This window comes from Physeter macrocephalus, chromosome 4, assembly GCF_002837175.3.
Source record: "Physeter macrocephalus isolate SW-GA chromosome 4, ASM283717v5, whole genome shotgun sequence".
In the NCBI taxonomy this organism is placed as follows: domain Eukaryota; kingdom Metazoa; phylum Chordata; class Mammalia; order Artiodactyla; family Physeteridae; genus Physeter; species Physeter macrocephalus.
This window is the reverse complement of record NC_041217.1, coordinates 116,963,882-116,987,072: the sequence shown is the minus strand read 5'-3', so window position 1 is coordinate 116,987,072 and position 23,191 is coordinate 116,963,882. Positions and strand designations below refer to the sequence as shown.

Below are 23,191 nucleotides of genomic sequence, written 5' to 3'. Positions count from 1 at the left end.
ACTCTGCTCTAGTGTCCTCTGCTGCATTGTCATCTTTGGTTTAGTAGCCTTTTCCTCTGTGGACGCGATGAGCATTTTCCCACACGCGCTGTGTCTTTGTTTCCTAAAATCCTAGCACAGTGTCTGGCATACATATGTGATCAATAAATGTTAGCTGAATGAAAGAATAAGTATCTAGCAACCTGTTTTAATGGCAGAACTGAGCCCAGGAGAGAGGCTAGGGCTGGAGATAAACAGATGTGGAAGACACCTGCTGACAGGTCATTGGTGTAGCCAGCAGATAGATAAGTTGATATGTGCTTGTAAGAAATTCAAAGACCATTTAATGAATACATTGACTCCAGGGTGAGCATAAGAATACTTTCTCTTTCTACTCATATTGAATGGTAGCTATCAAGTCCAAAGATATCAGGATGACTGTCGCCACGAAGCCACCAGGGTCATGTTAGGAAGCACCTTCTTTTGAAGGCATGTACTCAGGATAACAGAGATTGACAAAAACTTCCTCTTCTCTTTTCACAAAGGCAGTTCCAATGTTGGGACTTTCAACATTTCGTTAGCATGAATAATCTTCACAAGTAACACCTGCCAATTTCTGAAAAATTACAAATAAGACTTTTGTGAAAGACAAGAGAAACACAATTCAAAATTTCCCTAAAAGGAATGTGCCATGGTCTTGTGCTGTGTTTTTTAGAGATGAGAGGAGTGATGACTTCTGGGAATCCATTTGGAGCTTATAATTTGATAATAGATTAACCGGTGAGAGGCTTTGTTTTGCTTTAAAAATGGAAGTGTAGTAATGGCCAACAGTTTTTCAGAAAGGCAGAAACAATGTCATAACAACCTTTTTTTTTGTTCTGATGATTGTGATTCTGCAAAACCAGTGACCAGTGGCAGATGAATGAAAAGACACCTAGCACATAGCACCAATTATCAGGGATTAGTAGACACTCTGATTGGCTTAAATTGCATCCTGTTTTCTAGCTATAGGCATGAGAGATAATAGAGAAAGCAGTTGAAATGCTCAAGCGTCGAATTACAGACATGAAAAGAGAAACTTGTATTTATAACTTGATATGGTTAATCCCTCTGCTGCTCCCCGCCCCCAAATCTAGGCTAGTCAATGGAGATGGGGTTTGAAAATGATCATCCTAAAAAATAATGGAGCAAATAAATTTACAAATTCAAAACATATCAAACAATGGGGTTGAAGAAGAAGTAATATTTAAATGTATTATAAATTACTCAAATCGTCATTTTAGAGTATTTTTCATGTACATGACACTGTGATGAGCTGTATAGTGGTACAACCATGAAGACATACTTTGGGGGCTGGAGCAGATGATAGGAACAAAAATGCATAAATCCTATACAGGGTACAATAGAGATACAGGTTTTCCACACTCTCTGAAAGTAGACCTTTCCTATTAAGTAATTTGTAAGCCAAAATGGTGTAAAGCAAAGAAGCAGGTATCTTAGGACACATCTGCTAACAGATGCACAAAAAAATCAAGATATGGCTATCATCAAAAAGACAAGAAATAACAAGTGCTGGTGAGAATGTGGAGAAAATGGAACCCTTGTGCACTGTTGGTGGGAATATAAATTGGTGCAGCCATTATAAAAACAGTATGGAGGTTCCTCAAAAAATTAATAATAGAGCTACCATATGATCAGCAATTCTAATTCTGGGTGTTTATTCAAGAAAATGAAAACACTAATTCAAAAAGACGTATGCACCCCTTGTTCGTTGCAGCATTATATACAATAGCTAAGATATGGAAGCAGCCTAAGTATCCATTGATAGATGAATAAACAAAGAAGATGTGGTATATATATACAATGGAATATTACTCAGCCATAAAAAAGAGTGAAATCTTACCATTTGCAACAACATGGATGAACCTAGAGGGTATTATGCTTACTGAAATAAATCAGACAGAGAATGACAAATACTGTATGATTTCACTTACATGTAGAATCTAAAAAACAAAACAAATGAACAAACAAAACAAAACAGGAACAGACTCATAGATACAGAGAACAAACTGGTGGTTGCCAGAAGGGAGAGTGGTGGGGGGGGACAGGCAAAATAGGTGAAGGGGATTAAGGGGTACAGACTTCCAGTTAAAAAATAAATCTCAGGGTTGTAAAGTAGAGCATAGGGATTATAGTCAATAATATTGTAATAACTTTGCATGGTGGCAAATGGTAACTAGACATTGTGATCATTTCTTAATGTAAAAAATATCAAATTACTATGTTGTACACCTGAAACTAACATGATAGTGTAGGTCAATTTTAATTTGATGAAAAAGAAAAAGAATGCTGAAAGATAATAAATAAATCAAGATAAAGCACAGATGCTCACAGACACAGTTCAAAGCTATGGCAGCTTGATGCTAGGGTGCTGAGTGCAGGTCCCAGGGAAAGAGCTTGGTGGTACCACTCTTGCCACATAGGTCATGCGCTGCCTCTATAATGCTAGCTACAAAACAAGTGCTGAATGCCATTTTTTATTTTCTCCTTTTTTGAAAAAGCAAAAATCTTTGGATTTCTTTTGGTTAGAGAAAACAAGTACTAATGCAAATCTTTCATAAAAGCAAAGTGGCATAAAGCGAACTATCAAAAACCAGGGGATACCTGTACAAGCACATTCTAGAGAACACCAAGGAAGAAATTACTTAAATCCACCAGGGCTGAATATAGATGGCTTTTATGAAGAAGGTACGTTTAAGTGGATCCTTGTAGCTATGGGAATATTTCACTAAGTGGAAAACAGATGAAATTAATAAGCTGAGGGAATCAAATAAGTAAGGGCTCAGAAATACAAAAGTATAGGATTCATAGGTCACATGTGATCAGTATAGTGGAATAAATACCTAGTAAGGTAAACTGGAATGAAGTAATGGAGTGCTTGGAATTCCATGCTAAAAAAATAACAAGTTATTCTCTGCACCAGCACTTTCCAAAAGAACTTTCTGTGATAAGAGAAATGTTCTATATCTATATTTATATCGAATTCCATCCAACATGGTGGCCACTAGCCACACATGGCTATTTAGTACTTGCAGTGTGTCTAGTTCAACTGAGGAACTAAAGTTTTAATTTTATTGTTTTAAAATTATTATTAAATAATGTGTTAATTTTAAATAGCCATAGGTGGCTAGTGTACCATATTGGACAGTGCAGACAATGGTAGCCACTAAAATGTTTGCACAAGAGAGTGACATGATTGGAGAAATGCTTTAGTATTACTTTTCTTTTGCAAAATCTAACATGTTGATTTATTTGGGGAAGGGACCTCTTTAAATTAGTCACTGCCCATGTTATCTCTACTAGATATTTAGTTTTATGATTTCACCTAATTAGAAAAACACTGTGAATGCTAATTAATTGTATTATAGAAGAACAGTTAATAGAGAAAATGTGACTAAATGAAAAAGATTTTAAAAAACAGTAGCAGATGGTAAATTCTGGTAAGTTTTAAAAATTTCTAGCATACCAATATGAATGCCTTGTGACTCTTGAGAAACAGCACATTTCATTCCTTGGATGGAAAGATTGTATCTTACCCATGCTAAGCTGATTAATATATGTATTACTAATAGACTGTTCATAAGACATATAGTAAAAAGACAAAAATAAGCAATATAGACACTTGAAAGGGCATACTGGTTCTGACACATATGTGTGATTTAGAAATTTTAGGCCTCTAGGCTCACAGAATTGCCATTTTTCCATAATGATAAAAAAGAATAATAAAAACTCAAATGTGTTCTTTGCGTTCTGTGAAAACAAACTTAAAAACATAAATTGATGTCATGGATTTATTTTTCTCTGGGGCTTCTATGAAACACAAGAAAGCTTCTGTCAGAATATTCATTTAGGTCAAAATGAAAATGCTTCTCTATGTATTTTAGCTAGAGCATTTAAATTTAGAAGCTCCTTGGAGTTCAAGTCGTTTCCTTATTTGTATTTATCTTAGCCAAGTTAGGTTGACTGGTGAAGACCCGATTTGATGGAATTACAGATTTCCCATTGGTAGGTAAAATAGTCATGCCGATGAATGGACATTGAAATTCTAAAACATTGAGTTCCAAATATGTTCCTGAAATAACTGGAAATTCCTCTCTTCTACTTGCACAAGAGGTTGACTTCCTGTGACATGTACCTTAACCTAACATGAGCTCAGATGGCCATACTTAAGCCAAAGTTTGTGTATGAAAACAGAAAATTGGTCAGTGAGTAGCAGAGAGAACTCATCATGTGCCAGGCCTCCTTCAGAGCAAGTCAAAATTCCATTCCATGTATCTGCTTTTCTAAGTTAGCAAGCTACTTATGGCCAATTAGTTAATAGTCTACTACCCTCAGGCCAAAAAACATGAAGTCATCCTTGATGTTTTCTCTTTCTCTCATATACCACATGCAATCTGTCCAAAAATCCTGTTTGTTCTATCTTCAAAATATATCTAGAATCTAACCAGTTCTCATCGCCTCTACTGACTTCATCTCTTATCTGAATCACATAGCCTCCCAACTGTTCTCCATGCTCCTACCTTTGCCCTCTGACCTCTTCCTAAACCAGCAGACAGATGTGCCTTTTAAAAATTTAAGTCAGATAGAAAACAAACTTATGGTTACCAAAGGGGAAAGGTGGGGGCGAGGGATAAATTAGGAGTTTGTGATTAACATATACACACTGCTATATATAAAACAGATAAACAATAAGGACCTACTGTATAGCACAGGAAACTCTACTCAATATTCTGTAATAACCTATATGGGAAAAGAATCTGAAAAAGAATAGATATATGTACACTGAAACTAATAAAACATTGTAAATTAACTATACTCCAATATAAAATTAAAAAAAAATTTTTAATATAAGTCAGATCATGTTAGTCTTGGCTCAAAACCCTTCACTAATTTCCCATTTCATTCAGAGGAAAAGTCTAAGACCTTACTAGATTTACAAGTTCCTACGTGATTTGGCCGCATTCCCCTCTGCCCGTCCCCTCCTTCACTCTGCTCCAGGCAACCCACCTCCTTGCTGCTGCCAAAACGTGTCAGGCATCCTTCCTCCCTAGGATATTTGAACTGGCTGCTCCCCCAGATACTAGCAGGGTTAACTCCCTCACCTTCTCAAATCTTTGCTGGAATATCACGTTCTCCATGACACCGTCTTTCACCACTCTATTTAAAATTGTAATCAGCCACGGGCTCATGAAAAGATGCTCAACATTGCTAATCATCAGGAAAATGCAAATCAAAACCACAATGAGATATCACTTCACAGCTATCAGAATGGCTATCATCAAAAGTTTACAAATAACAAATGTTTATGAGGATGTGGAGAAAAGGGAACCCTTGTACACTGTTGGTGGGAATATAAATTGGTGCAGCTACTGTGGGAAACAGTTTGGCGGTTTCTCAAAAAACTAAAAATAGAACTACCATATGACCCAGCAATTCCACTCCAGGGTATATATCTGAAAAAAAAACAAAAACACTAATTCGAAAAGATACATGAACCCCAATGTTCATAGAACCATTATTTACAATTGCCAAGATATGGAAGCAACTTAAGTATCCATCAACAGATGAATGGATAAAGAAGATGTGGTATATATATACAATGGAATACTACTCAGCCATAAAAAAGAACTAAATTTTGCCATTTGCAACAAATGGATGGATTTGGAGGGCATTATGCTAAATGAAATAAGTCAGACAAAAATAAAAACTGTATGATATTGCTTATATATGGAATCTAAAAAATATAACAACTAGTGAATAAAAAATAAAAGAAGCAGATTCACAGATATAGAGAACGAATTAGTGCTTACAGGGGGGAGGGGCAATATAAGGGTAGGGAAATGGGACGTACAAACTATTGGGTGTAAGATAGGCTCAAGGATGTATTGTACAACATGGGGAATATAGCCAATATTTTGTAATAACTGTAAATGAAAAATAACCTCTAAAATTGTATAAATTTTTTAAAGAAAACTGAAACTGTCCTCTGGCCCTCCTTACTCTCCTCTGCTTTTTTTTTTTCTCATGGTATTTATCACATTCTAACAACCTATATGATTTATAAATATAAAAAATATATATATGATTTATAACATATTATTTTATTGTTTCCGCCTTCTAGATATATGTTATATGCAGGTATTTTATTTATCTATGTGCTGAGCAGCACAGCAGTGCCTGGCACGTACTAGGAACTCAAGAAATATTTGACTGAATGAATGATTATAAAACACTGTTTTTATTTTAATTTGTGTAGCTTAATCATGTATTTATAAACCATTATATTTCTAGACATTACAAAGACATTGTCTGAGTTAGATTTTCTCAGCACCTAAACTCCCACATGGTAAATCAGGAATCCCTACAAATAGCATTAACTCTTTCAGGTAATCATGGTGCAATTTTAAAGGGTTTCAACCTGTTTGTTTTAAAAAAATATTAGAAAGTTTACTTTTTCCTGCTAGGATATCTTTCTAAATTTCTTTGGCTGAGTCCTAAGCATTCGATACATATAGACACAGATAGTTCATTCCTGCATTCATGCATATCTATTTTAAGCCAGACATTGTCCAAAGCACTGAGAAAATAGAGATTTCTAGGACATGGTCCCTACTGATGAGAAGCTCAGAATCTTACAGTGAGAGAGACTAAACTGTAAGTAAATTATTACTTACAAACAACATAGTGTTGAGAGCATCAATTTGACTCTAAGTGCAATAATAAAGGCACAAGCAAAGGGCCATGGATTGCAAATTCACTTTTGATCTGCTTATTAAATGATACAATAGCATGGAACTGTTAGGAGGGCATGGGATTTAAGAATGAGATGGTCTTGGGTTTGAATCCCATACTTCACCATCTTTTACTTTTCAACATATGTCTTTATTGAAGTTTAATATACACACAGAGAAGTGCACATTCTATCTGCACAGCTGAATGCGTTTTCACAAGATGAGCACACCCGTGTAACCTGCACCCAAATCAAGGAGCAGAATGTGAGCAGTTTCCCCTAAATCCTTCTTGAGCTCTCTCTGTCACTTCATTCTCCTATGGGTAACCACTGTCCTTATTTCTAACAGCATAGATTTTTTTGGCCTGTTTTTGTTCTTTATATAAATGAAATCATACAGCTTGTATATTTTGTGTCTGGTGATTACTCAATATTATGCCTGTGAGACTCATCCATGTTGTTACATGTAGCTGTAGACTGTTGATCCTCATTGCTTATAGTATTCCATGCTGTGAATCTAACACAATTTATGTGTTCTACTTGTTGGTGATCGTTGGAATATATTTTAGTTTAGGACTATTTAAAATAGTGCTACTGTGAAAATTCTAATACATATCTTTTGGTGAATATAAAAATACATCAGCTTCAATAGTTATTCCCAGTTTTCTAAAGTGGTTGTGCAAGTTTACATTCCCCCAGTAGTGTGTGTGAGTTCTGTTCTAAGTGCTTTTTTTTTTTACCATATACATATTTATATGAGTCATGTACCTTTGTGTCCCCACCATAACAGCCTACCTCCACGTATCTATCTCTATCATATGATTAAAACATAGTATTACATTTACCTGTACTTAATTACTACAAGTCCATGTCTCCCTACTAGACAGTGAACCTTTGAGTCTTGCTGTTTGTATTCGTAGCTCCAGACACAGGTCTGGATCACACAAGGTTATTTCATAATTGTTTGATCAATGAACATATTAATGAATAGATAGATAAATATATAGGATTTTCCTATTCTTAGTGTATAAATTATATACTTGGAAATTTTCCTAAAGCTTTCAGACATTGTAGGAGAGTTTTTCAATCTCTTACCTCTAACCTCCACTAACCCCAAAATTCCTAGAGGTCTTTGAGATCCAGAATCCAAGTGTCTGGCTCAGCTACTCGGCCAGTGTGGAGAAAAGAAATAGAGCATACAGAAATTCTGCTTTGGCTGAAGAGTTGTGTTATACATCATTATTTCAGCCTGCATTTACCCCAGATTTCACAGACCAGTATGTATACTCCACACTTACAAAAAAGTAAAAGCCTCAGAAAGACCTTCTAAAAAAGACCCTGTAAATAAGGGGCATACTTATCAGGCCAATGTACACAATATGGATAGTCTTATGTATTTAGATTTTTTTCTGGATAAACAAAATATTTACAAATGGCCCTGAAAATACAAATAGCCCAGTGGGTTGTCAATTAGTGAGGGAAATAGAATAATTAGGAGGGAGATATTGGGGTTTTTTTGTGCAGAATGAGAGAAATTCAACACTCAAGATTTCAATAAATAGGAATGTTGTGTTGTCTTTTCAACCTCTGAATCATGAAAAAACTTTCAAATAGAAAAGAACCTTAAACAATTAGAAAATCTATAGAGATAAACTTGTTGTTATACATGTTTTGTTGTTGTACTTGTGTTTTGAAACACATTTCCCCTCAAATACAAAATAACATCTGCTAAAAAAAAAAGAAAGGAAGGAAGGGAATAGGAAAGGAAGAATGGAAGATTGCAGGCCTTGGTAACATCGAAAGGCATGGTGATGATGAAGTTCTAAGGAATGAGGATGCATAGGGATTTGCAGTTGGACTGATAGTAACTACTAGTATAATCTTGGAATTAGGCTCTCTGAATCTCAGTTATTTCATTTACATAATGAAAGTAATACATATCTCACAGGTTGATTTGAGAATTAAATATGGCATATGCAATATACTTTATAAAGTGTTTGTCATAATGCCTGACTCATAACACTCAATGAATTTTTACCTTGTATTATGGCCAAACTTGTCATGACATCATTACTATCAACTATACCAGGGCCTGTGGTAGATCCCGTTAGACTCCTCTCCTGGGGTGAGGAACTGCAACATGAGAAATATTTGACACTTTATCAGTAAAATTTTCTGCAGTTTAACTTGCCCTATTTAAATTATAAATGGCATAAATATCTGTTAGGAATGAATGAGCATTTAAGCATGGCTTCCAACCATCTCTGTGGGGTTTGGGAAGTTGCTGCCCTGGGTACAGAGCCCTTGAGCCTTCTCAGGTGGATGCAGCCAATGGTTTCTACTCTGAGACAGCTGCTTAATAGCGACAGAGCAAAGTTCAGCCCTTTGCTGAGGCATAGCCTGTGTGTCAGCAGTGAGCTAGAGAAACATTCCTACCAAGAGGCTCCTCCTCAAGGATGTCTGGATCTTTGGAAAGTTCTAGCTATCACCTCAAAGGTTATCACCATTCCCACTTGCTCTGCTACTTCCAGCAAAGAATCTGGACTCCACCCCCTTGCATCAAATCAACAGTTAAGCATGTTTGATTTTCATCATTACATTTATCACTATCTGATATGTTCTCACTTATGTCTTTGGTGGGAGACGGGTTAATTGTTTATCTGCTCTTCATTTATCACTATCTTATGTTGTTTCTGCATTTTTATTTGCTTACTGTACATCTGCACTTCTTACACGCACTCTCCAGGAAAATGTATATTCCTTGACAAAAGGAATTATGTATGTCTTATTCACTGCTGTATAACCCAGCACACTCTCCCAATGTGGGAGCAGAAGAGATTCTGCCTGGAGACACTAGGTATGCAGTAAGCATCTTGATTCCTTGCAACGATGTATCCCCAAGTAAACAAAGGATCCCTTTATTTACCCACCCTTAGAATTTCATACCAGGGAGCCATGAGCCAGCTTTCCCGTGGCAAAAATGTATTTGTTGTTCCTTGTCCTTTCTATTCCCTCTCTTCCAAACAATCAGCCTGGCTTTTAAGCATTACACTTCCCCCATATAGCCCTTCCATAACAGGCTACAACTCCTTTTGCAAAAGTAATTGTGAATATTTGCTTCTTTCGTACATCTGGAACACATCAAAAAGCACTGATTGTTCAGTGTATGAGGCTACCTGAAAATCTGCCATGTCTCCAGCTACTATGTTTTTTCAGGCTATTTAGAATATTTATTGCAATGCAGTCTTCATTATCCACTCTCTTTATACAAACAAGTTGCCATCCTTGCCTGACTACACTAAGTGCATTTAGAATCATATATCCATTCAGGATTCATTCCTCCCTAGGAGAGAAGATGTGAGCTGTACTCTGCCAGATTCTTGTCTGTAAAGGGTGACCTTGAAAGGTCCTGCAGAAAGTGGCCTCTTCAGTCCTAGGTGCTTTGCCTCAGCTGTGCCTGCTCATAAAGTAAGCTTTCAGGCCATGGATCCTGGTAGTTATCAAGCATTGTTGCACAGGGAACAGACAATGCTTCACTACTGCCAAAACCTGCTCTTAAACAAGGTAAAGAACGTCAGAAGCTGGAACTATAAATGATGTGGCATATTCTGAGGGCAGAAACCAATTTCTATGGAACACCTGCCTCATTTAAGGCTGCCATGTGACACATGGTTTCACAAGTGTTCAGAAAACTTCATTTACTTTACAAAACTCAGTTAATTCTTGAGTTCCCTCCCTGGATAAAACAAAACTGCAGCTTTGGTGAAGGCATGAGTAGCAGTCTTTACTGTGACAAGAAATAGAACCAAGAAAAGATCTGCAAAAGATGAACTTGAAATGGACATCCAGACACTGGTTTCTGGAAGCAGTGGCAGTGTTGCCTCTCTCTCTGGCCTGATCCCAGATGGCAATGCCTATCAGAGCCTCCTTTCCTCTGACATGCCCTCCCACGTGTTGGGTCTTGTACAGAATTAGAGGTCATGTTCCCAGGGTGGCATGGACCATTTTCAAGCAGGCGATGAAAAGACATCATAATGGGGGAAATGGGAAGATATTGACTCGTAACTCTGCTTTATCACATCAATCCACACCCACCCCCGGGTGCTCCAACGGCCCATGGTCCACCAACAGCACACTCCTCTGATCGGATTAACGGTGGCGCCCAGTCACCTACCAAGCATGTTTCCAGTTTAAGCGGTCTCCACTCTCAACCACCACCCACTTCTCGCCTCCACCTTCCTATTCCTCTCTACAGACATAATTAACTAGTTGATTACTTACTAATCCTTCTGTTAGGGAAGATTTCAGCCTCACTGTAAGGCCTTTTTCTAAATCTGTAAGGATTTGTAACACTAACAGGGAAAAAAATTCGAGACCAGCTCAAAACTTTCCTGAAGGATAGAAATACTCAAGATCTAAAAAGTATCTTAAGGGGATGGAGTCAACACCCTCAATCCCCTTTTCTCCTTACTCCCAGCTCCCTGTTATGAAGGATCGGTAACCTTAGGAATAAACGATAAAGTCTGTGACAATTAGGTTTCTTCTTGGGAGCTCCTTGGGCATGCAGGAGTAACTCGTGTGTGTGGGGGGGTCCGGGTGGGGGGTCGGGAGAGGTGAAAGGGTCGCAGGTTGCTACAGACCCCGACTCTGTTCCTTTGGCCACCTGGTCCCAGGTTGCTGCGTCCCAGGGGCGGCGCGCGCAGGGAAGCGCGGCGCCCGGCGGTGGTGTGACACGGAGGGGCGTGGCTGCGAGCCCCCCGCGCGCACCCTTCCCAGCCCCGCGCCCCGCTCCGCTCGAGCAGCGTGACTGGCCGCCGCCGTCGCCGCCCGCAGACCGGGTTCGGGAGGCTCAGAGCGCGGCGTGCCGAGCGGGACAAGCAGGCGGGTGGGCTGCTGCCTGGCGTCCGCCGCGCTGTTCTCCTTTCTCCGCGCCCTCCGCCCCTCCGCTGGCGGCCGCGCAGCCTAGAGCCCGGGAAGCCGCGGCTCCGAGCCCGCAGCTCGGGCGTGGAGACCAGCACCGAGGCGGGGGCGGCGGGAGCGGCGGGAGCGCTGAGACCACAGTCGTCGCGGAGAGGCGGCAGAGCCGAGCGCCTATTTGCGCGTGAGAGCGAGGGCTGCGCGGGGCTCGGTGCGGACACCGCCAGCCCTAGCCCAGATCGCCGCAGCCCGGGAGCCTCCCGCCTGCGCCCCAGGGCGCGCGCGGAACAGCCATGAACACCAACGAAGCCAAGGAGTATCTGGCCCGGAGGGAAATCCCGCAGCTTTTCGAGGTAGGGGGCTAGGTCTGGCAGAGAGGACGGGAGGATCGGGGAGGGCATCCCCGGGGTTCGGGGTGAGAGGCCGCTCCCCGTCCCACCTTGCCGACGCGGGGCACGGAAGTGAAGGCGCTTGAGGAAGCTTGCTCGCCCGCTTCGCCAGGGGTAGCTGCCTGTCTGGCGGGTTGCGGGGTCCTTGTCGGATGGCTGGAGTCAGAAGCCTCCATCTCGAAAATCAAGTTTCAGTCTTCGAACCGGGTTCTGGAAGCAGGCTGCCCCCAGCGCATTCCTCCCATGTGGACCCCCAGGATGGGCTGCTGGCAGCGGCCGGCCGCGCTCTCCCGGGGCGAGGATCAGGCCAGGTGGGTACGCTGACGCCCAGCAGCCAGCAAGGACTCGGAACTGGGAATCGAGAGCCTTAGTCCCTTCGCGCGCCGAGGGTTGGGACCCCCGCGTTGACGGGGAAGTGAGGACGAAAGCAGCCCTCCACAGGGACAGCTTGGGGGAGAGGGATGAAGATGCAAAAAACAAATCCAAACCCATCAAGTGCAGCGCTACCTCCCGGGTGGCTGTCACCCAGCGCTGCTCTGCGCTTTCGGTGAATGAACTCCTGAGCACGTTTTCCCGTCACCTTGGAAGGGATGGTTCTCCTTCCTCACCTCCCCAGCCCATAGCTTTCGCCTGCCCTCACCAACCCATCTAGAGAGGGCGAATCGGAGAGGGAGTGGCGAGGCGGGCGAGACTCCTGTTGCTCCGTTTTCCGACCGCATCACAGCATCATCCGCACCAGAGACCCGGGAAATGGGGAACACTTGGGGAATGTGGGAGAGGAGGCTTGATGGATGAACTAGAACCTTGGTTAGTTCTAAACCATAGGCTACGTCGCGGATCGTCTTGTTTCCTTTCCTTCTCTCCGTATTTGAATTTTAGAACATTCCTGAATCCTATGTGTTTTTACTTAGGTTAAGGAAAAAAAAAAAAAATGGAAGCGAGCCAGGCTTCATAGAGCGAGCTCTGAAACCTGTTCCCCCATTTCTGAAAGATGATAGACTGTAGACTGATATAGTAAACTAAAAGTTATGCGTTGCTCTTTCTCCTATTTGGGGGGTTTGTTCTGCTAAAAGGAATTTTCTAACGCTACTTGGGAAAATAATTTTGTCTCTGTTTTCCCAAATTATCTTTAAATGGGCCGCCATAATTACAGATCTCCATTTTCCTCTCACCTCCATAAGCCACCGGTTTCAGGTCCATCTGAAGACAAGATTTCCAGGTAAATCGCCCACTGAGCACAAGCCTAGTATGTGAAACCCCAATCTAGCAAGTATGTTACTAGTATTTGAAAATAATCAGGAGGTGTTGCATAAGGACAGGTCTTGGGGGTATGCAGGATTCTTGTTAAGAGTTTTTCTTTTCTTTTTTTAATTTTCAAAAACTAAATATGGAGATGAAGAGCTGCAGGGTTTTGTCATAAATACTACTACTGAGATCAATGTCATCCCTAAAAGAGTAATTAGAAACATCTGCAGCAGGGCCACCTGATTGCAAAGTGCTTCTTAATAGTACACCTTTTTTCTATATAAATGTGAGTACTGTTTTTCCCCCCCACAGAGGATTTTGATAGTTTGTGTATGAACATCTACACTGTGTATGCAAATAAGTGATGGCAGGCATTTTTGTTCAGGTGCTATGCTTTTCCTTGGCTTTCCTGCATATGAATGGGATGTTTTAAAATAGTGCACACCAGAAAAGGAAGTCAACTTGCTTAGGTGAAATACAGATATACAGTGTACTTAAATGCAATCCAAGGCAATGGGAGGCTGGAAGGAGACTGCTGGTGACCTCCAAAAGCTCCATCCTTCCAGTAAGAAGAATCTGTGCTGTGCGCAGCACAAGAGAGAAGTAAAACTTGGCAGTTCTCCACGTGATGAGTGTAGACAGCAAAACCAAATGCTTTAAGTTTCCAAACTTAAAACCAAATGCTTTAAGTTGGAGGGAGATTTTTCTCCCTCAAAACCACAATGTAGGTATACAAAGTTTCTAGGCATACAAAGTTTAGCAATTAGATATCTATCAAGCCCAAAACATTGGGCACAGTTGTGGATACTAGACACCATTGTAGACCAAGTGATTGATTATTGAAACTACATATTGTCAAGCAACTAGCTGTATCTAACTGACCTTTTCAGATTTCCTTCTGACTTGAAACATCATATGGGCTAAATGGGATATCTCTGGTAGGTTCAAGTTTGAAATGTGTTTCCATTTTTAGATTAAATGTTAAAACAAAAACCACTTTCCCCTGATGAGTTCTTAACTCTAGTTAACCTTATGGTGTATATATTGATCTTGTAGCGCTGTACCTTAGAGCAAAGATTTGGCAATTAATTTGAATACTGGGGCAAGTCAGATTAGATTGTTCAAGTTCTCAAAGGGTTGACTCAAGTAGACCGAGTAAAAAATGTTTGCTGGTTGTTTTGGATCCCCGATGGTGGCTGACTATTAGAAGAATGGATTTAAATTATCTATGAAGGAGTGGACCTCATTTCCCCTTCTAAAATCAGTACCCTTTGTGGAGTCAGATATGTTTAGGGAGGCTGGAACCATATTTTCCAGTAAAAAAAGAAAATCTTCATTGAGTGCGTTCACTCATTTTAGGCAATAATAGGGATAAAAAAACTAAAAACCTAATCTTGAGTGACTTGAATTGCAGTTGGATTATGTATGGGGTACAGAAAATCTGGCATTTTTTAAAATCCCATATCATATTTTTGCAAGATGTAGAGAGAGGAATATATGGGTTTTGGAATCAAAACCATTGACTTGGAATCCTAGGCCTACAAGTTTCTAGCTGAGTAACCTAGATCAACTCACTAACATCTCTGAGCCAGGATTTCCTAGTCTATAAATGGTGATAATAATGCCACATAGGGCTGAGAGTGCATTGGGTAAGCTAAAGCATGCAAAGATACAGAGTAAGCCCTGCCACAGAGTTAGCTACATTGAGGTAGGAGGAATCCGCGGAGTTAAATGCAATGTGTGTGTATCTGTGTTGTGTGTAGCACAGACCCTGACATACAAACTGGGTGTGGATGCCCAGGTTAGTTTTTTCTGCTCCCTCTGCAGTTGAACTCCTCTAATTGAACATTCTAACCTATGCTGTTTAGGATTTCAGAGAACAAATGTACCTGTTAGGAACTGCCTACCATTTAGAGCAAATTGCACAAGAATAATTTGAAAATAAAATACTGTATTTAGGAAAGATGTCAGCTTTTCAAAGGGTGTATGTTTTGTGCATTAATAATGGTGATAATAATCCTCTATGCTTTTTCCATGAAATACTCCAAAGGAAAATATTTTGCACATCACTTCAGTTCCCAGGCATCAGCATTTCCAAATTTATAGCATTTTTAGAAATTAGTACTTATGAAATATCAGACACCAGGTTTTCCTCTGTAATTTCAATGGATATTGTAGTGATTTATTATACATCAAATGTTTTTATTTAAACTCAGTCTTTATGTTTTGAGTGAAATTTTTTTTCTAAGTAGAGAACAGTTCAGTATGTACCTACCATGTGCGAGGGAGAGTGTCAGAGGCTGGATATTGCGAAATAAATAAGGCCCACACTGTATTGTTGAAGAGTTTATAGGTTAGAAGAGGAGACCAACACATAAACTGGTGGTTTTAGTATGAATGACAGGTAAGATAGTTTTTTCTGGGTATCATGAACACCAAGGAAGGGTGTTGGGTCCACAAGGCAACCTGAGGGCTCAGGGGAGACTTGATGATGATGATTAAAACCACCAACATTTATTATTTACTATGTTCCAGGCACTTAATATGTACTTTACAAATATTTACATACATTATATGTATGTAAAATACATTATATTTACAAAATATTTACAGTTTTTAATCCTTAAAAAAACCCTCTGAAACTGAGGCTTGAAGCCTTTAAGGATGGGTAGGAATGAGATAAATCATGACTGGGGCATTTTTACACACTGCACTCTATCTCATATCGATAAGGTTCTTCCATTTTAAACAATATAGTTGGCCTTAATTGTTTAAAAGACAGAGAATGCTGAGCTGAAAACTAATTGGTCAAGAATTTAAGGGGGTATTTTAATTATTCAATCAGAGCATAATTTCAACTCTAATTGTTTATTTTTTTTTAATGCAAAAAATCAAAACAACCCAGAATTTAAAGATGGGATATACACTATTTTGACAAAGGTGGTTTAAAAACATATTTTCTGTGGGCATATTGTGTTGTATTTCAGAGCCTTTTGAATGGACTGATGTGTTCTAAGCCTGAAGACCCAGTAGAGTACTTGGAAAGTTGTTTACAGAAAGTAAAGGAACTAGGCGGCTGTGACAAGGTGAAGTGGGATTCATTTGTAAGCCAGGAGAAGAAGACCTTACCTCCGCTCAATGGAGGGCAGTCACGGAGATCCTTTCTAAGAAATGGTAATGTATTCGTAGAACAATAGACAGTTTATACTTAGAGCAATTTTCTTTAAAACCTATCATACAAACTGTAGGCAATGATTTAATTTAGTAGGTTTCCCAGCACCTGAAAGGATATTTGGTCCTGGAATGTGACTATTCTGTCTCTGCTACTAATTCTAATCACCTCCATGATAAGACAAACAAAATTACATACCGTTGTCCAGCACTTCAGTAAAAGCTCAATGAAATTTTTTACTGACTTCATTAATTTTGTTTATTCTTCTTAATTAATTAATGAATTAATTTTTGGCTACGTTGGGTCTTTGTGCGGTGCGTGGGCTTCTCATTGCTGTGGCTTCTCTTGCTGTGGAACAAGGGCTCTAGGCGCGGGGGCTTCAGTAGTTGTGGCATGTGGACTCAGTAGTTGTGGCTCACGGGCTCTAGAGCGCAGGCTCAGTAGTTGTAGCACACGGGCTTAGTTGCTCTGTGGCATGTGGGATCTTCCCGGAGTAGGGCTCGAATCCTTGTCCCCTGCATTGGCAGGTGGATTCTTAACCACTGTGCCACCACGGAAGTCCTGACTTCATTATTTTGTAAAATGAATTACATTAGCAAACTGAATTTTTCTTAAAATTGCAAATTAGACTTTTCCAAATAAATGAGTAGATGACAGACAAAATTGATAGTTATTGTATAACTACAACATTTTTTTATTAGCTCAGAAGAGATTTAACTTATTACTGTGTTTCCAAATTCAGAGTTCATGTTAATGCATCTCTGCATAAATGCATGTAAAGTTTATACTAGTTAACTCAAGAAGGATTTATTTAGCAGCTATTGAATGCAATGCATGAGATTAGGCATTTGGGTGCTACAAAAGAAATGTGATGCATAAACTTGTTGAACAATTTTAGGGATAGTTTGGAACTAAGAACTGGAATTCACTAGAGGAGATTCATGGTATTCCAGCTTTCTGAAATATGTGCTTATCAAAATTAGTTCAATATCAGCCAAGCAGCCTTTTGGGCTCCAGATAAAATTGAGAAGTACGATAGTATGTGCAAAATGGAATCAGTTCCAGTCAGAGGAAACCAATTAGTTCTTTCCCAGTGGCCCAAATCATTCTATTTTCAAAATTTAAGCCATTCTCAAAAATTGTACCATGAAAAGTTTCAGTTATACAGACAGAATTTGAAGCGGAGACAATTCTATTTGCAATAAATACAAGGGGGAAATAAATCTTAGTTTGTTTTATCTTACTTAGTCATGACCCACTTAGATTTTATTTGAACATGATGTGGGGAAAAGTCAGAGTGTGTTAATTTTTAAGAAACACAAGCAGGGAGAAAAAGCAGAAATGATGTTGTCTCAGAAACATCTCCAGAGAGGAGAAGACTCCTTCCCTGTCAATGCAGGATCACCACTAGGTGATTTAGGCTTGGGTGCTCAAGAGAGAACCTTTAAGCAGTTACCACTGCAGCACACCACTTGGTAAATTACTGCTTAAGTGAACAAAATGATATTTTTGTGAGCTTGAAGGGTTCGTACACCTTTCCAAAAGGGCTAACTTCCTTCCCAGGTGTCATCATATGTTAGAATCTGGCTCAATGTTAAATACATGCCCTAGGCCCTTGTTAAATCAAGTGACATAAATATGGGGAATTTCTTTTTAAACCTTAAAGCACTAACAAACCTTAGGTATTACTGGATTTAGTCTAAGATATTTTTATGTTCTTAAATTTAAGTCTAAGAGGATGTGACATTCACTTAGTCGAAAAGCTGGTTATATAAAGTGACCATTTTGTAACAAAATGAAATTTGAATGCTTCTATTTTATACTGTTACTTGACTTGATTATATGTAGAAGCCAGGCAGGCCAAGTATGTAATAGATAATGGTGGAGACTGTGGTCAAACTAGAGAACAGAACTAGAGTGAACAGTCATTGTCTAAAGGCAGTCAAGCACAAATTTTGGAAAAATGTCGAGCTGAACAAAGCACATCTATGAGGCTACATTGAGCCCACAGATGACCAGTTTGGAACTCTTGATCTAGCAGGTTAAGCTAAAATAGGAATGGAAAATGTAGATTTAACTTTCATTAGAACTGAAATTACTAGTTAATTTTAGAATCTCCATATCTGCTAGTACTTTATCAGAATTCCAACTCAGAGATCTTTTTTTTTTTTTTTTTCGGTACGCGGGCCTCTCACTGTTGTGGCCTCTCCCGTTGCGGAGCACAGGCTCCGGACGCGCAGGCTCAGCGGCCATGGCTCACGGGCCCAGCCGCTCCGTGGCGTGTAGGATCTTCCCGGACCGGGGAACGAACCCACGTCCCCTGCATCGGCAGGCGGACTCTCAATCACTGCGCCTCCAGGGAAGCCCAAGATCTTTTAATTAACCATCAAATAAAACCTTTCACATACTATGGTGACAAGAATGTTGTATCACACTGTCTAATATCTGGAACGTAGGCTAAAAGACAGAAAATGGTTTCTAAACGGATTAATCCTATAATAATAAAATATTATTTTATGAAATGCTTTGCACGTGTGTGCTTTGTAGGTTTTTAACTATGATTTACAGAATAGCTTATTAAAATTGACAAAATTGCTAACTTCCCTGTAACTTTAAGCACTATTATTATGTCTAGAAACAAAAAGTGATTCATGCATTTTTTTGCTGAAATATTGACATAGCCATGCTAATATATAATTATCATGAAAAATTACTCCGTGAAATAGAACAGTTTAATAATTTTTAAGCAAATTACTTTCCTAAGTAAAAATATGATAAAAGCGAGGATAAATTACTAGCTGACAGTTCTTTAAAGCATTGTACCGTAAATATGAGGTGAGCATCCGTTTTTTCTACCGTTTGTATACAATTGAACAAATAATTACTCACAAATAAGAGTTTTAGTCCCATAGCTCCAACTGTCCATAGAGCTGTCCTTCTGGAATATCTCCTTGTCATCTTTACTCAACACGTCCAAAACCAAACATATCATATTTGCTTCAAAACCAGCCCTCCTTTCCTTATTTACATGAAGTCAGCCTATGAGTCAGTTGAGCAATAAAATAACCACTTATTGAGTACTACTGTGTGTCAGACACTCTTTTAAGACCGAGAATGTAGCCACCAAAAAGGAACAAACATGGCACCTGCCCTCATGAACAAACATGGCACCTGCCCTTATAGTCTAGTGATGAAGTCAGGTGTTAAAAATATAATTAGAAGCACAATGGATGCTATAGAAAATACCATATGCTATAGAACTAACCATATTAACAGGCAGACGGATCCAACCTAAGCCGGGGTTCAGGGTAGGCTTCCTGGAAGAAGTGATATGCTAATACTAAGAGACGGAAAGGTGAGTAGGTGTCGACTAGAGAAGGATGGAGGAGATTGAGAGTATACTAGGGAACAGAGAACAGAGATTTCTGACATAGAGGAAGAAGCCAGGATAAAGACAGGAAGGAGAGAAGCCCAGTATTTCTGGAGCATAAAAGAGAGGGCAGAAAGATACTGGTTGAAATGCAATATGTTCCTTATTGTTTTAGACTTGACACCTGGCAATTGTTTTTGAACTGTCATCTTCTGTCATCTCTCATATCTGAATCCGAATCATGTCCTTCATATCCAACCACTCATTTCCATTTCTGCTACTTCCCCTCTAGTCTAAGCCCTCACCTCTCACCTGTGAACTACTTTAACAGCCTCCTAGCTGCTACCCTTTCTGCTCCTACTTTCTCCCTACTCAAATCCATTCTAACCACCACCAGATTAATTTTCCTAAAAAATATATTTCATATTTCATCATGTCATTTCTCTACCCCCCAGAAACCTCCACTGGCTTTCTACCAGATTAAAGCTAAACCCTTTACCCTGGTGATCAAGGCCCTCCACATTGTGGCCACACTCTACCTACCCATCTTCTGGCTTTTCTCCATGGGCACCATCTACTTCAGGAAGACTGTTCTCTTTGTTATTGGTTCAGCAAGTATTTATTGGACACTAACTTTGTGCCAAGCATAGTTCTAGCTCCCAGGGATACAAAGTTCCAGGTAGGAAAGGTCCCTGCTGTTATAGAATTTATTCTAATGGGAGAGGACAAACAATGAACGAATTAGAGGCCTCTCAGATGGTGAAGTGGTAGGTGCTGTGCAGAGCATTATTATAAGGGGTGATGTCCTTGAAATTAACTGGCTGGCTACCCTAGATTAAAAGGTCAGTAAAGTCCTCTTACAGGAGGTGACATTTAAGCTGAGGTGTGAATGAAAAGAAGCAGTCAGCCATGGGATCGACAAGGAAAGAACATTTCAAGCAATGGACTGTGATGTAGAAGCAAGCAACTCGTAGAGTCTACAGTAGTCCAGATAAATGATGGCGGCTTGGAGAAGAGTTGTGGTAGTGGAGATGGAGAAAAACGTGTGCATTTGGGATATGCTTTGGAGAGAAGTCTATGGGAATAGTTATGAAGAGTGAGGGAAGAAGGTAATCAAGGATAATGCTTAGAGTTTTGCCCTGCGTTGGATGAAGCAGTTCAGTTTCAAGGCAGAACTGGATAATGTTGTTAGTGCCTTTCCTGACATAGCCCTTCCCAGAATTTTCTAAAGAATACCCACTGTCGGGACTTCCCTGGTGATGCAGTGGAAAAGAATCCGCCTGCCAATGCAGGGAACACTGGTTCAATCCCTGGTCCAGGAAGATCCCACATGCTGCGGAGCAGCTAAGCCCGTGCGCCACAACTACTGAGCCTGTGCTCTAGAGCCCACGTGCCACAACTACTGAGCCCACGTGCCACAACTCCTAAGCCCGGGCGCCTAGAGCCCGTGCTCCACGACAAGAGAAGCCACCGCAGTGAGAAGCCTGCACGCTGCAGTGAAGAGTAACCCCCGCTCGCCACAACTAGAGAAAGCCTGCGCACAGCAACGAAGACCCAACACAGCCAAAACTAAATAAAATTAAAAAAAAAAAGAATATCCACTGTCATCTGTAGACTACTTCACTCTTTTCGTGGAATTAAAGTGAGTTCCATGAGTCAGTAGTCAATGACCTCATTTACTGTATCAACAGAGAATGGAAAGTTCTACCTGATCTCCAGAGGAAATGTGAGTATTATGCCATGCTAAAATCCAGTAATCCGCTTAGCCAGATTTCTCATGGCAGGCCAGGTGACCTCCGTCTCCTTTGTGCAGGTGCTTTTTGGGTAGTTAGGGCTTCTCTTTGCCTCCTTGAATACCAGCACATGGATGAGGAAGGAAAGATCCATGAATCAAACAGCAATAACTGGTAGAGAGCATCTGCCTCACTTGGGCTTGCCAGCTCTGTCCTCTGATCTACTTGAACATGTCATTTGTATTTCCGATTCTGAGTCTTTGTGTTTCGTTTCTACCAACTGAGAAATACTTTCCACGTTTCATCACCTGTTCTAGTCTTTCGAAGTTCAAGTCCTGCCTCTTCTGCAGTCTTTTTCTACCACTCCTGCCCAAATGGATCTACCCATCGATTGAACTCCTATGGTGTTTACCATAAGAGATATTCATTTTAGCACTTATCCTGCCTGGTGTGCATACCGCTGTCAGATATAAGCATGTGAGCTCCAGTTTGTAAGCTCTGTGGGGACAGGACTACCTCTTATTTTACTCTTCTACTGAACCATCCTCAACACACTAACATGTCTGACAATAAATAGCAAAGATTTATTGCTGTTGTAGATGTAAATTTAAATCTTCATAGTTACATTTTTAAATCAAGGAGATTAAAAATAATAAATATTGAGAATGTAAAGTTAAATGATGTTGAAAGATGTTCCAAATATAGAAATTGTTTGCTACTCTTTGCCTGTCTTGTGACAGTACCTTAAGTTTTTGTGCATTATGCCACCAAGCCATTCCACTGGACTACAGTAGAGTACCTGGATCATAGTGACTGCATATCTATATTTATGGATAAATGAAACACGTGCGCATAAGCATTGTCTCCATCGGCAGCTGCATATGGTTATGAAAGTTGTGAAGGTGTGCGCTACAAAACTCTAGGAGCACCATTTTCGGTGACCAGGATGTATACCAACTACCAAGCAAGACTAGGCAGTACTTAAGAAGGTTCCTCAAGGGCAGAGGTTGGCAAACTATGACCCATGGCCAAGTCTGGCTCACTGCCTGTTTTTTATAAACAAAATTTAATTGGAACACAAGCACATCCATTTGTTTATTTGTTTATTGATTGATTGATTGATTGATTTAATTCTTGGCCATGTTGGGTCTTTGTTGCTGCGTGCGGGCTTTCTCTAGTTGGGTGAGTGGGGGCTACCCTTCGTTGCAGTGCACGGGCTTCTCATTGTGTCGGCTTCTCTTGCTGTGGAGCACGGGATGTAGGCGCACGGGTTTCAGTAGCTGTGGCACACGGGCTCAGTAGCTGTCGCTCGTGGGCTCTAGAGTGCAGGCTCAGTAGTTATGGCGCATGGGCCTAGTTGCTCTGCGGCATGTGGGATCCTCCCGGACCAGGGCTCGAACCCGTGTCCCCTGCATTGGCAGGCGGATCCTTAACCACTGAGCCACCAGGGAAGTCCCCGTTCGTTTATTTATTGTCTGCAACTGTTTTCCTGGCTAAGTGGAGTATGAGACTCTGTTCCTCAAAGCCCAAAATGTTGATTATCTGGTCCTTTAAGGAAAAGTTTGCTGGCGACTTAAGGGGATGGAAGTCTTCTTC

The 23,191-nt window shown here is 40.3% G+C and overlaps 1 protein-coding gene across 1 annotated transcript in view; it reads left to right on the top strand.

Moving 5' to 3' along the window:
• Positions 1 to 11,744: 11,744 nt before the first annotated feature.
• The window catches only part of AK5 (adenylate kinase 5), a 244,602-nt gene continuing 233,155 nt past the window's right edge, over positions 11,745 to 23,191 (top strand). Inside the window, exons 1-2 of the mRNA XM_007111492.2 lie at positions 11,745 to 12,039; positions 16,308 to 16,494. Of these exons, the coding sequence (XP_007111554.1) occupies positions 11,980 to 12,039; positions 16,308 to 16,494 (247 nt within the window). The 5' untranslated portion in view covers positions 11,745 to 11,979. The remainder of the gene's footprint in view (positions 12,040 to 16,307; positions 16,495 to 23,191) is intronic.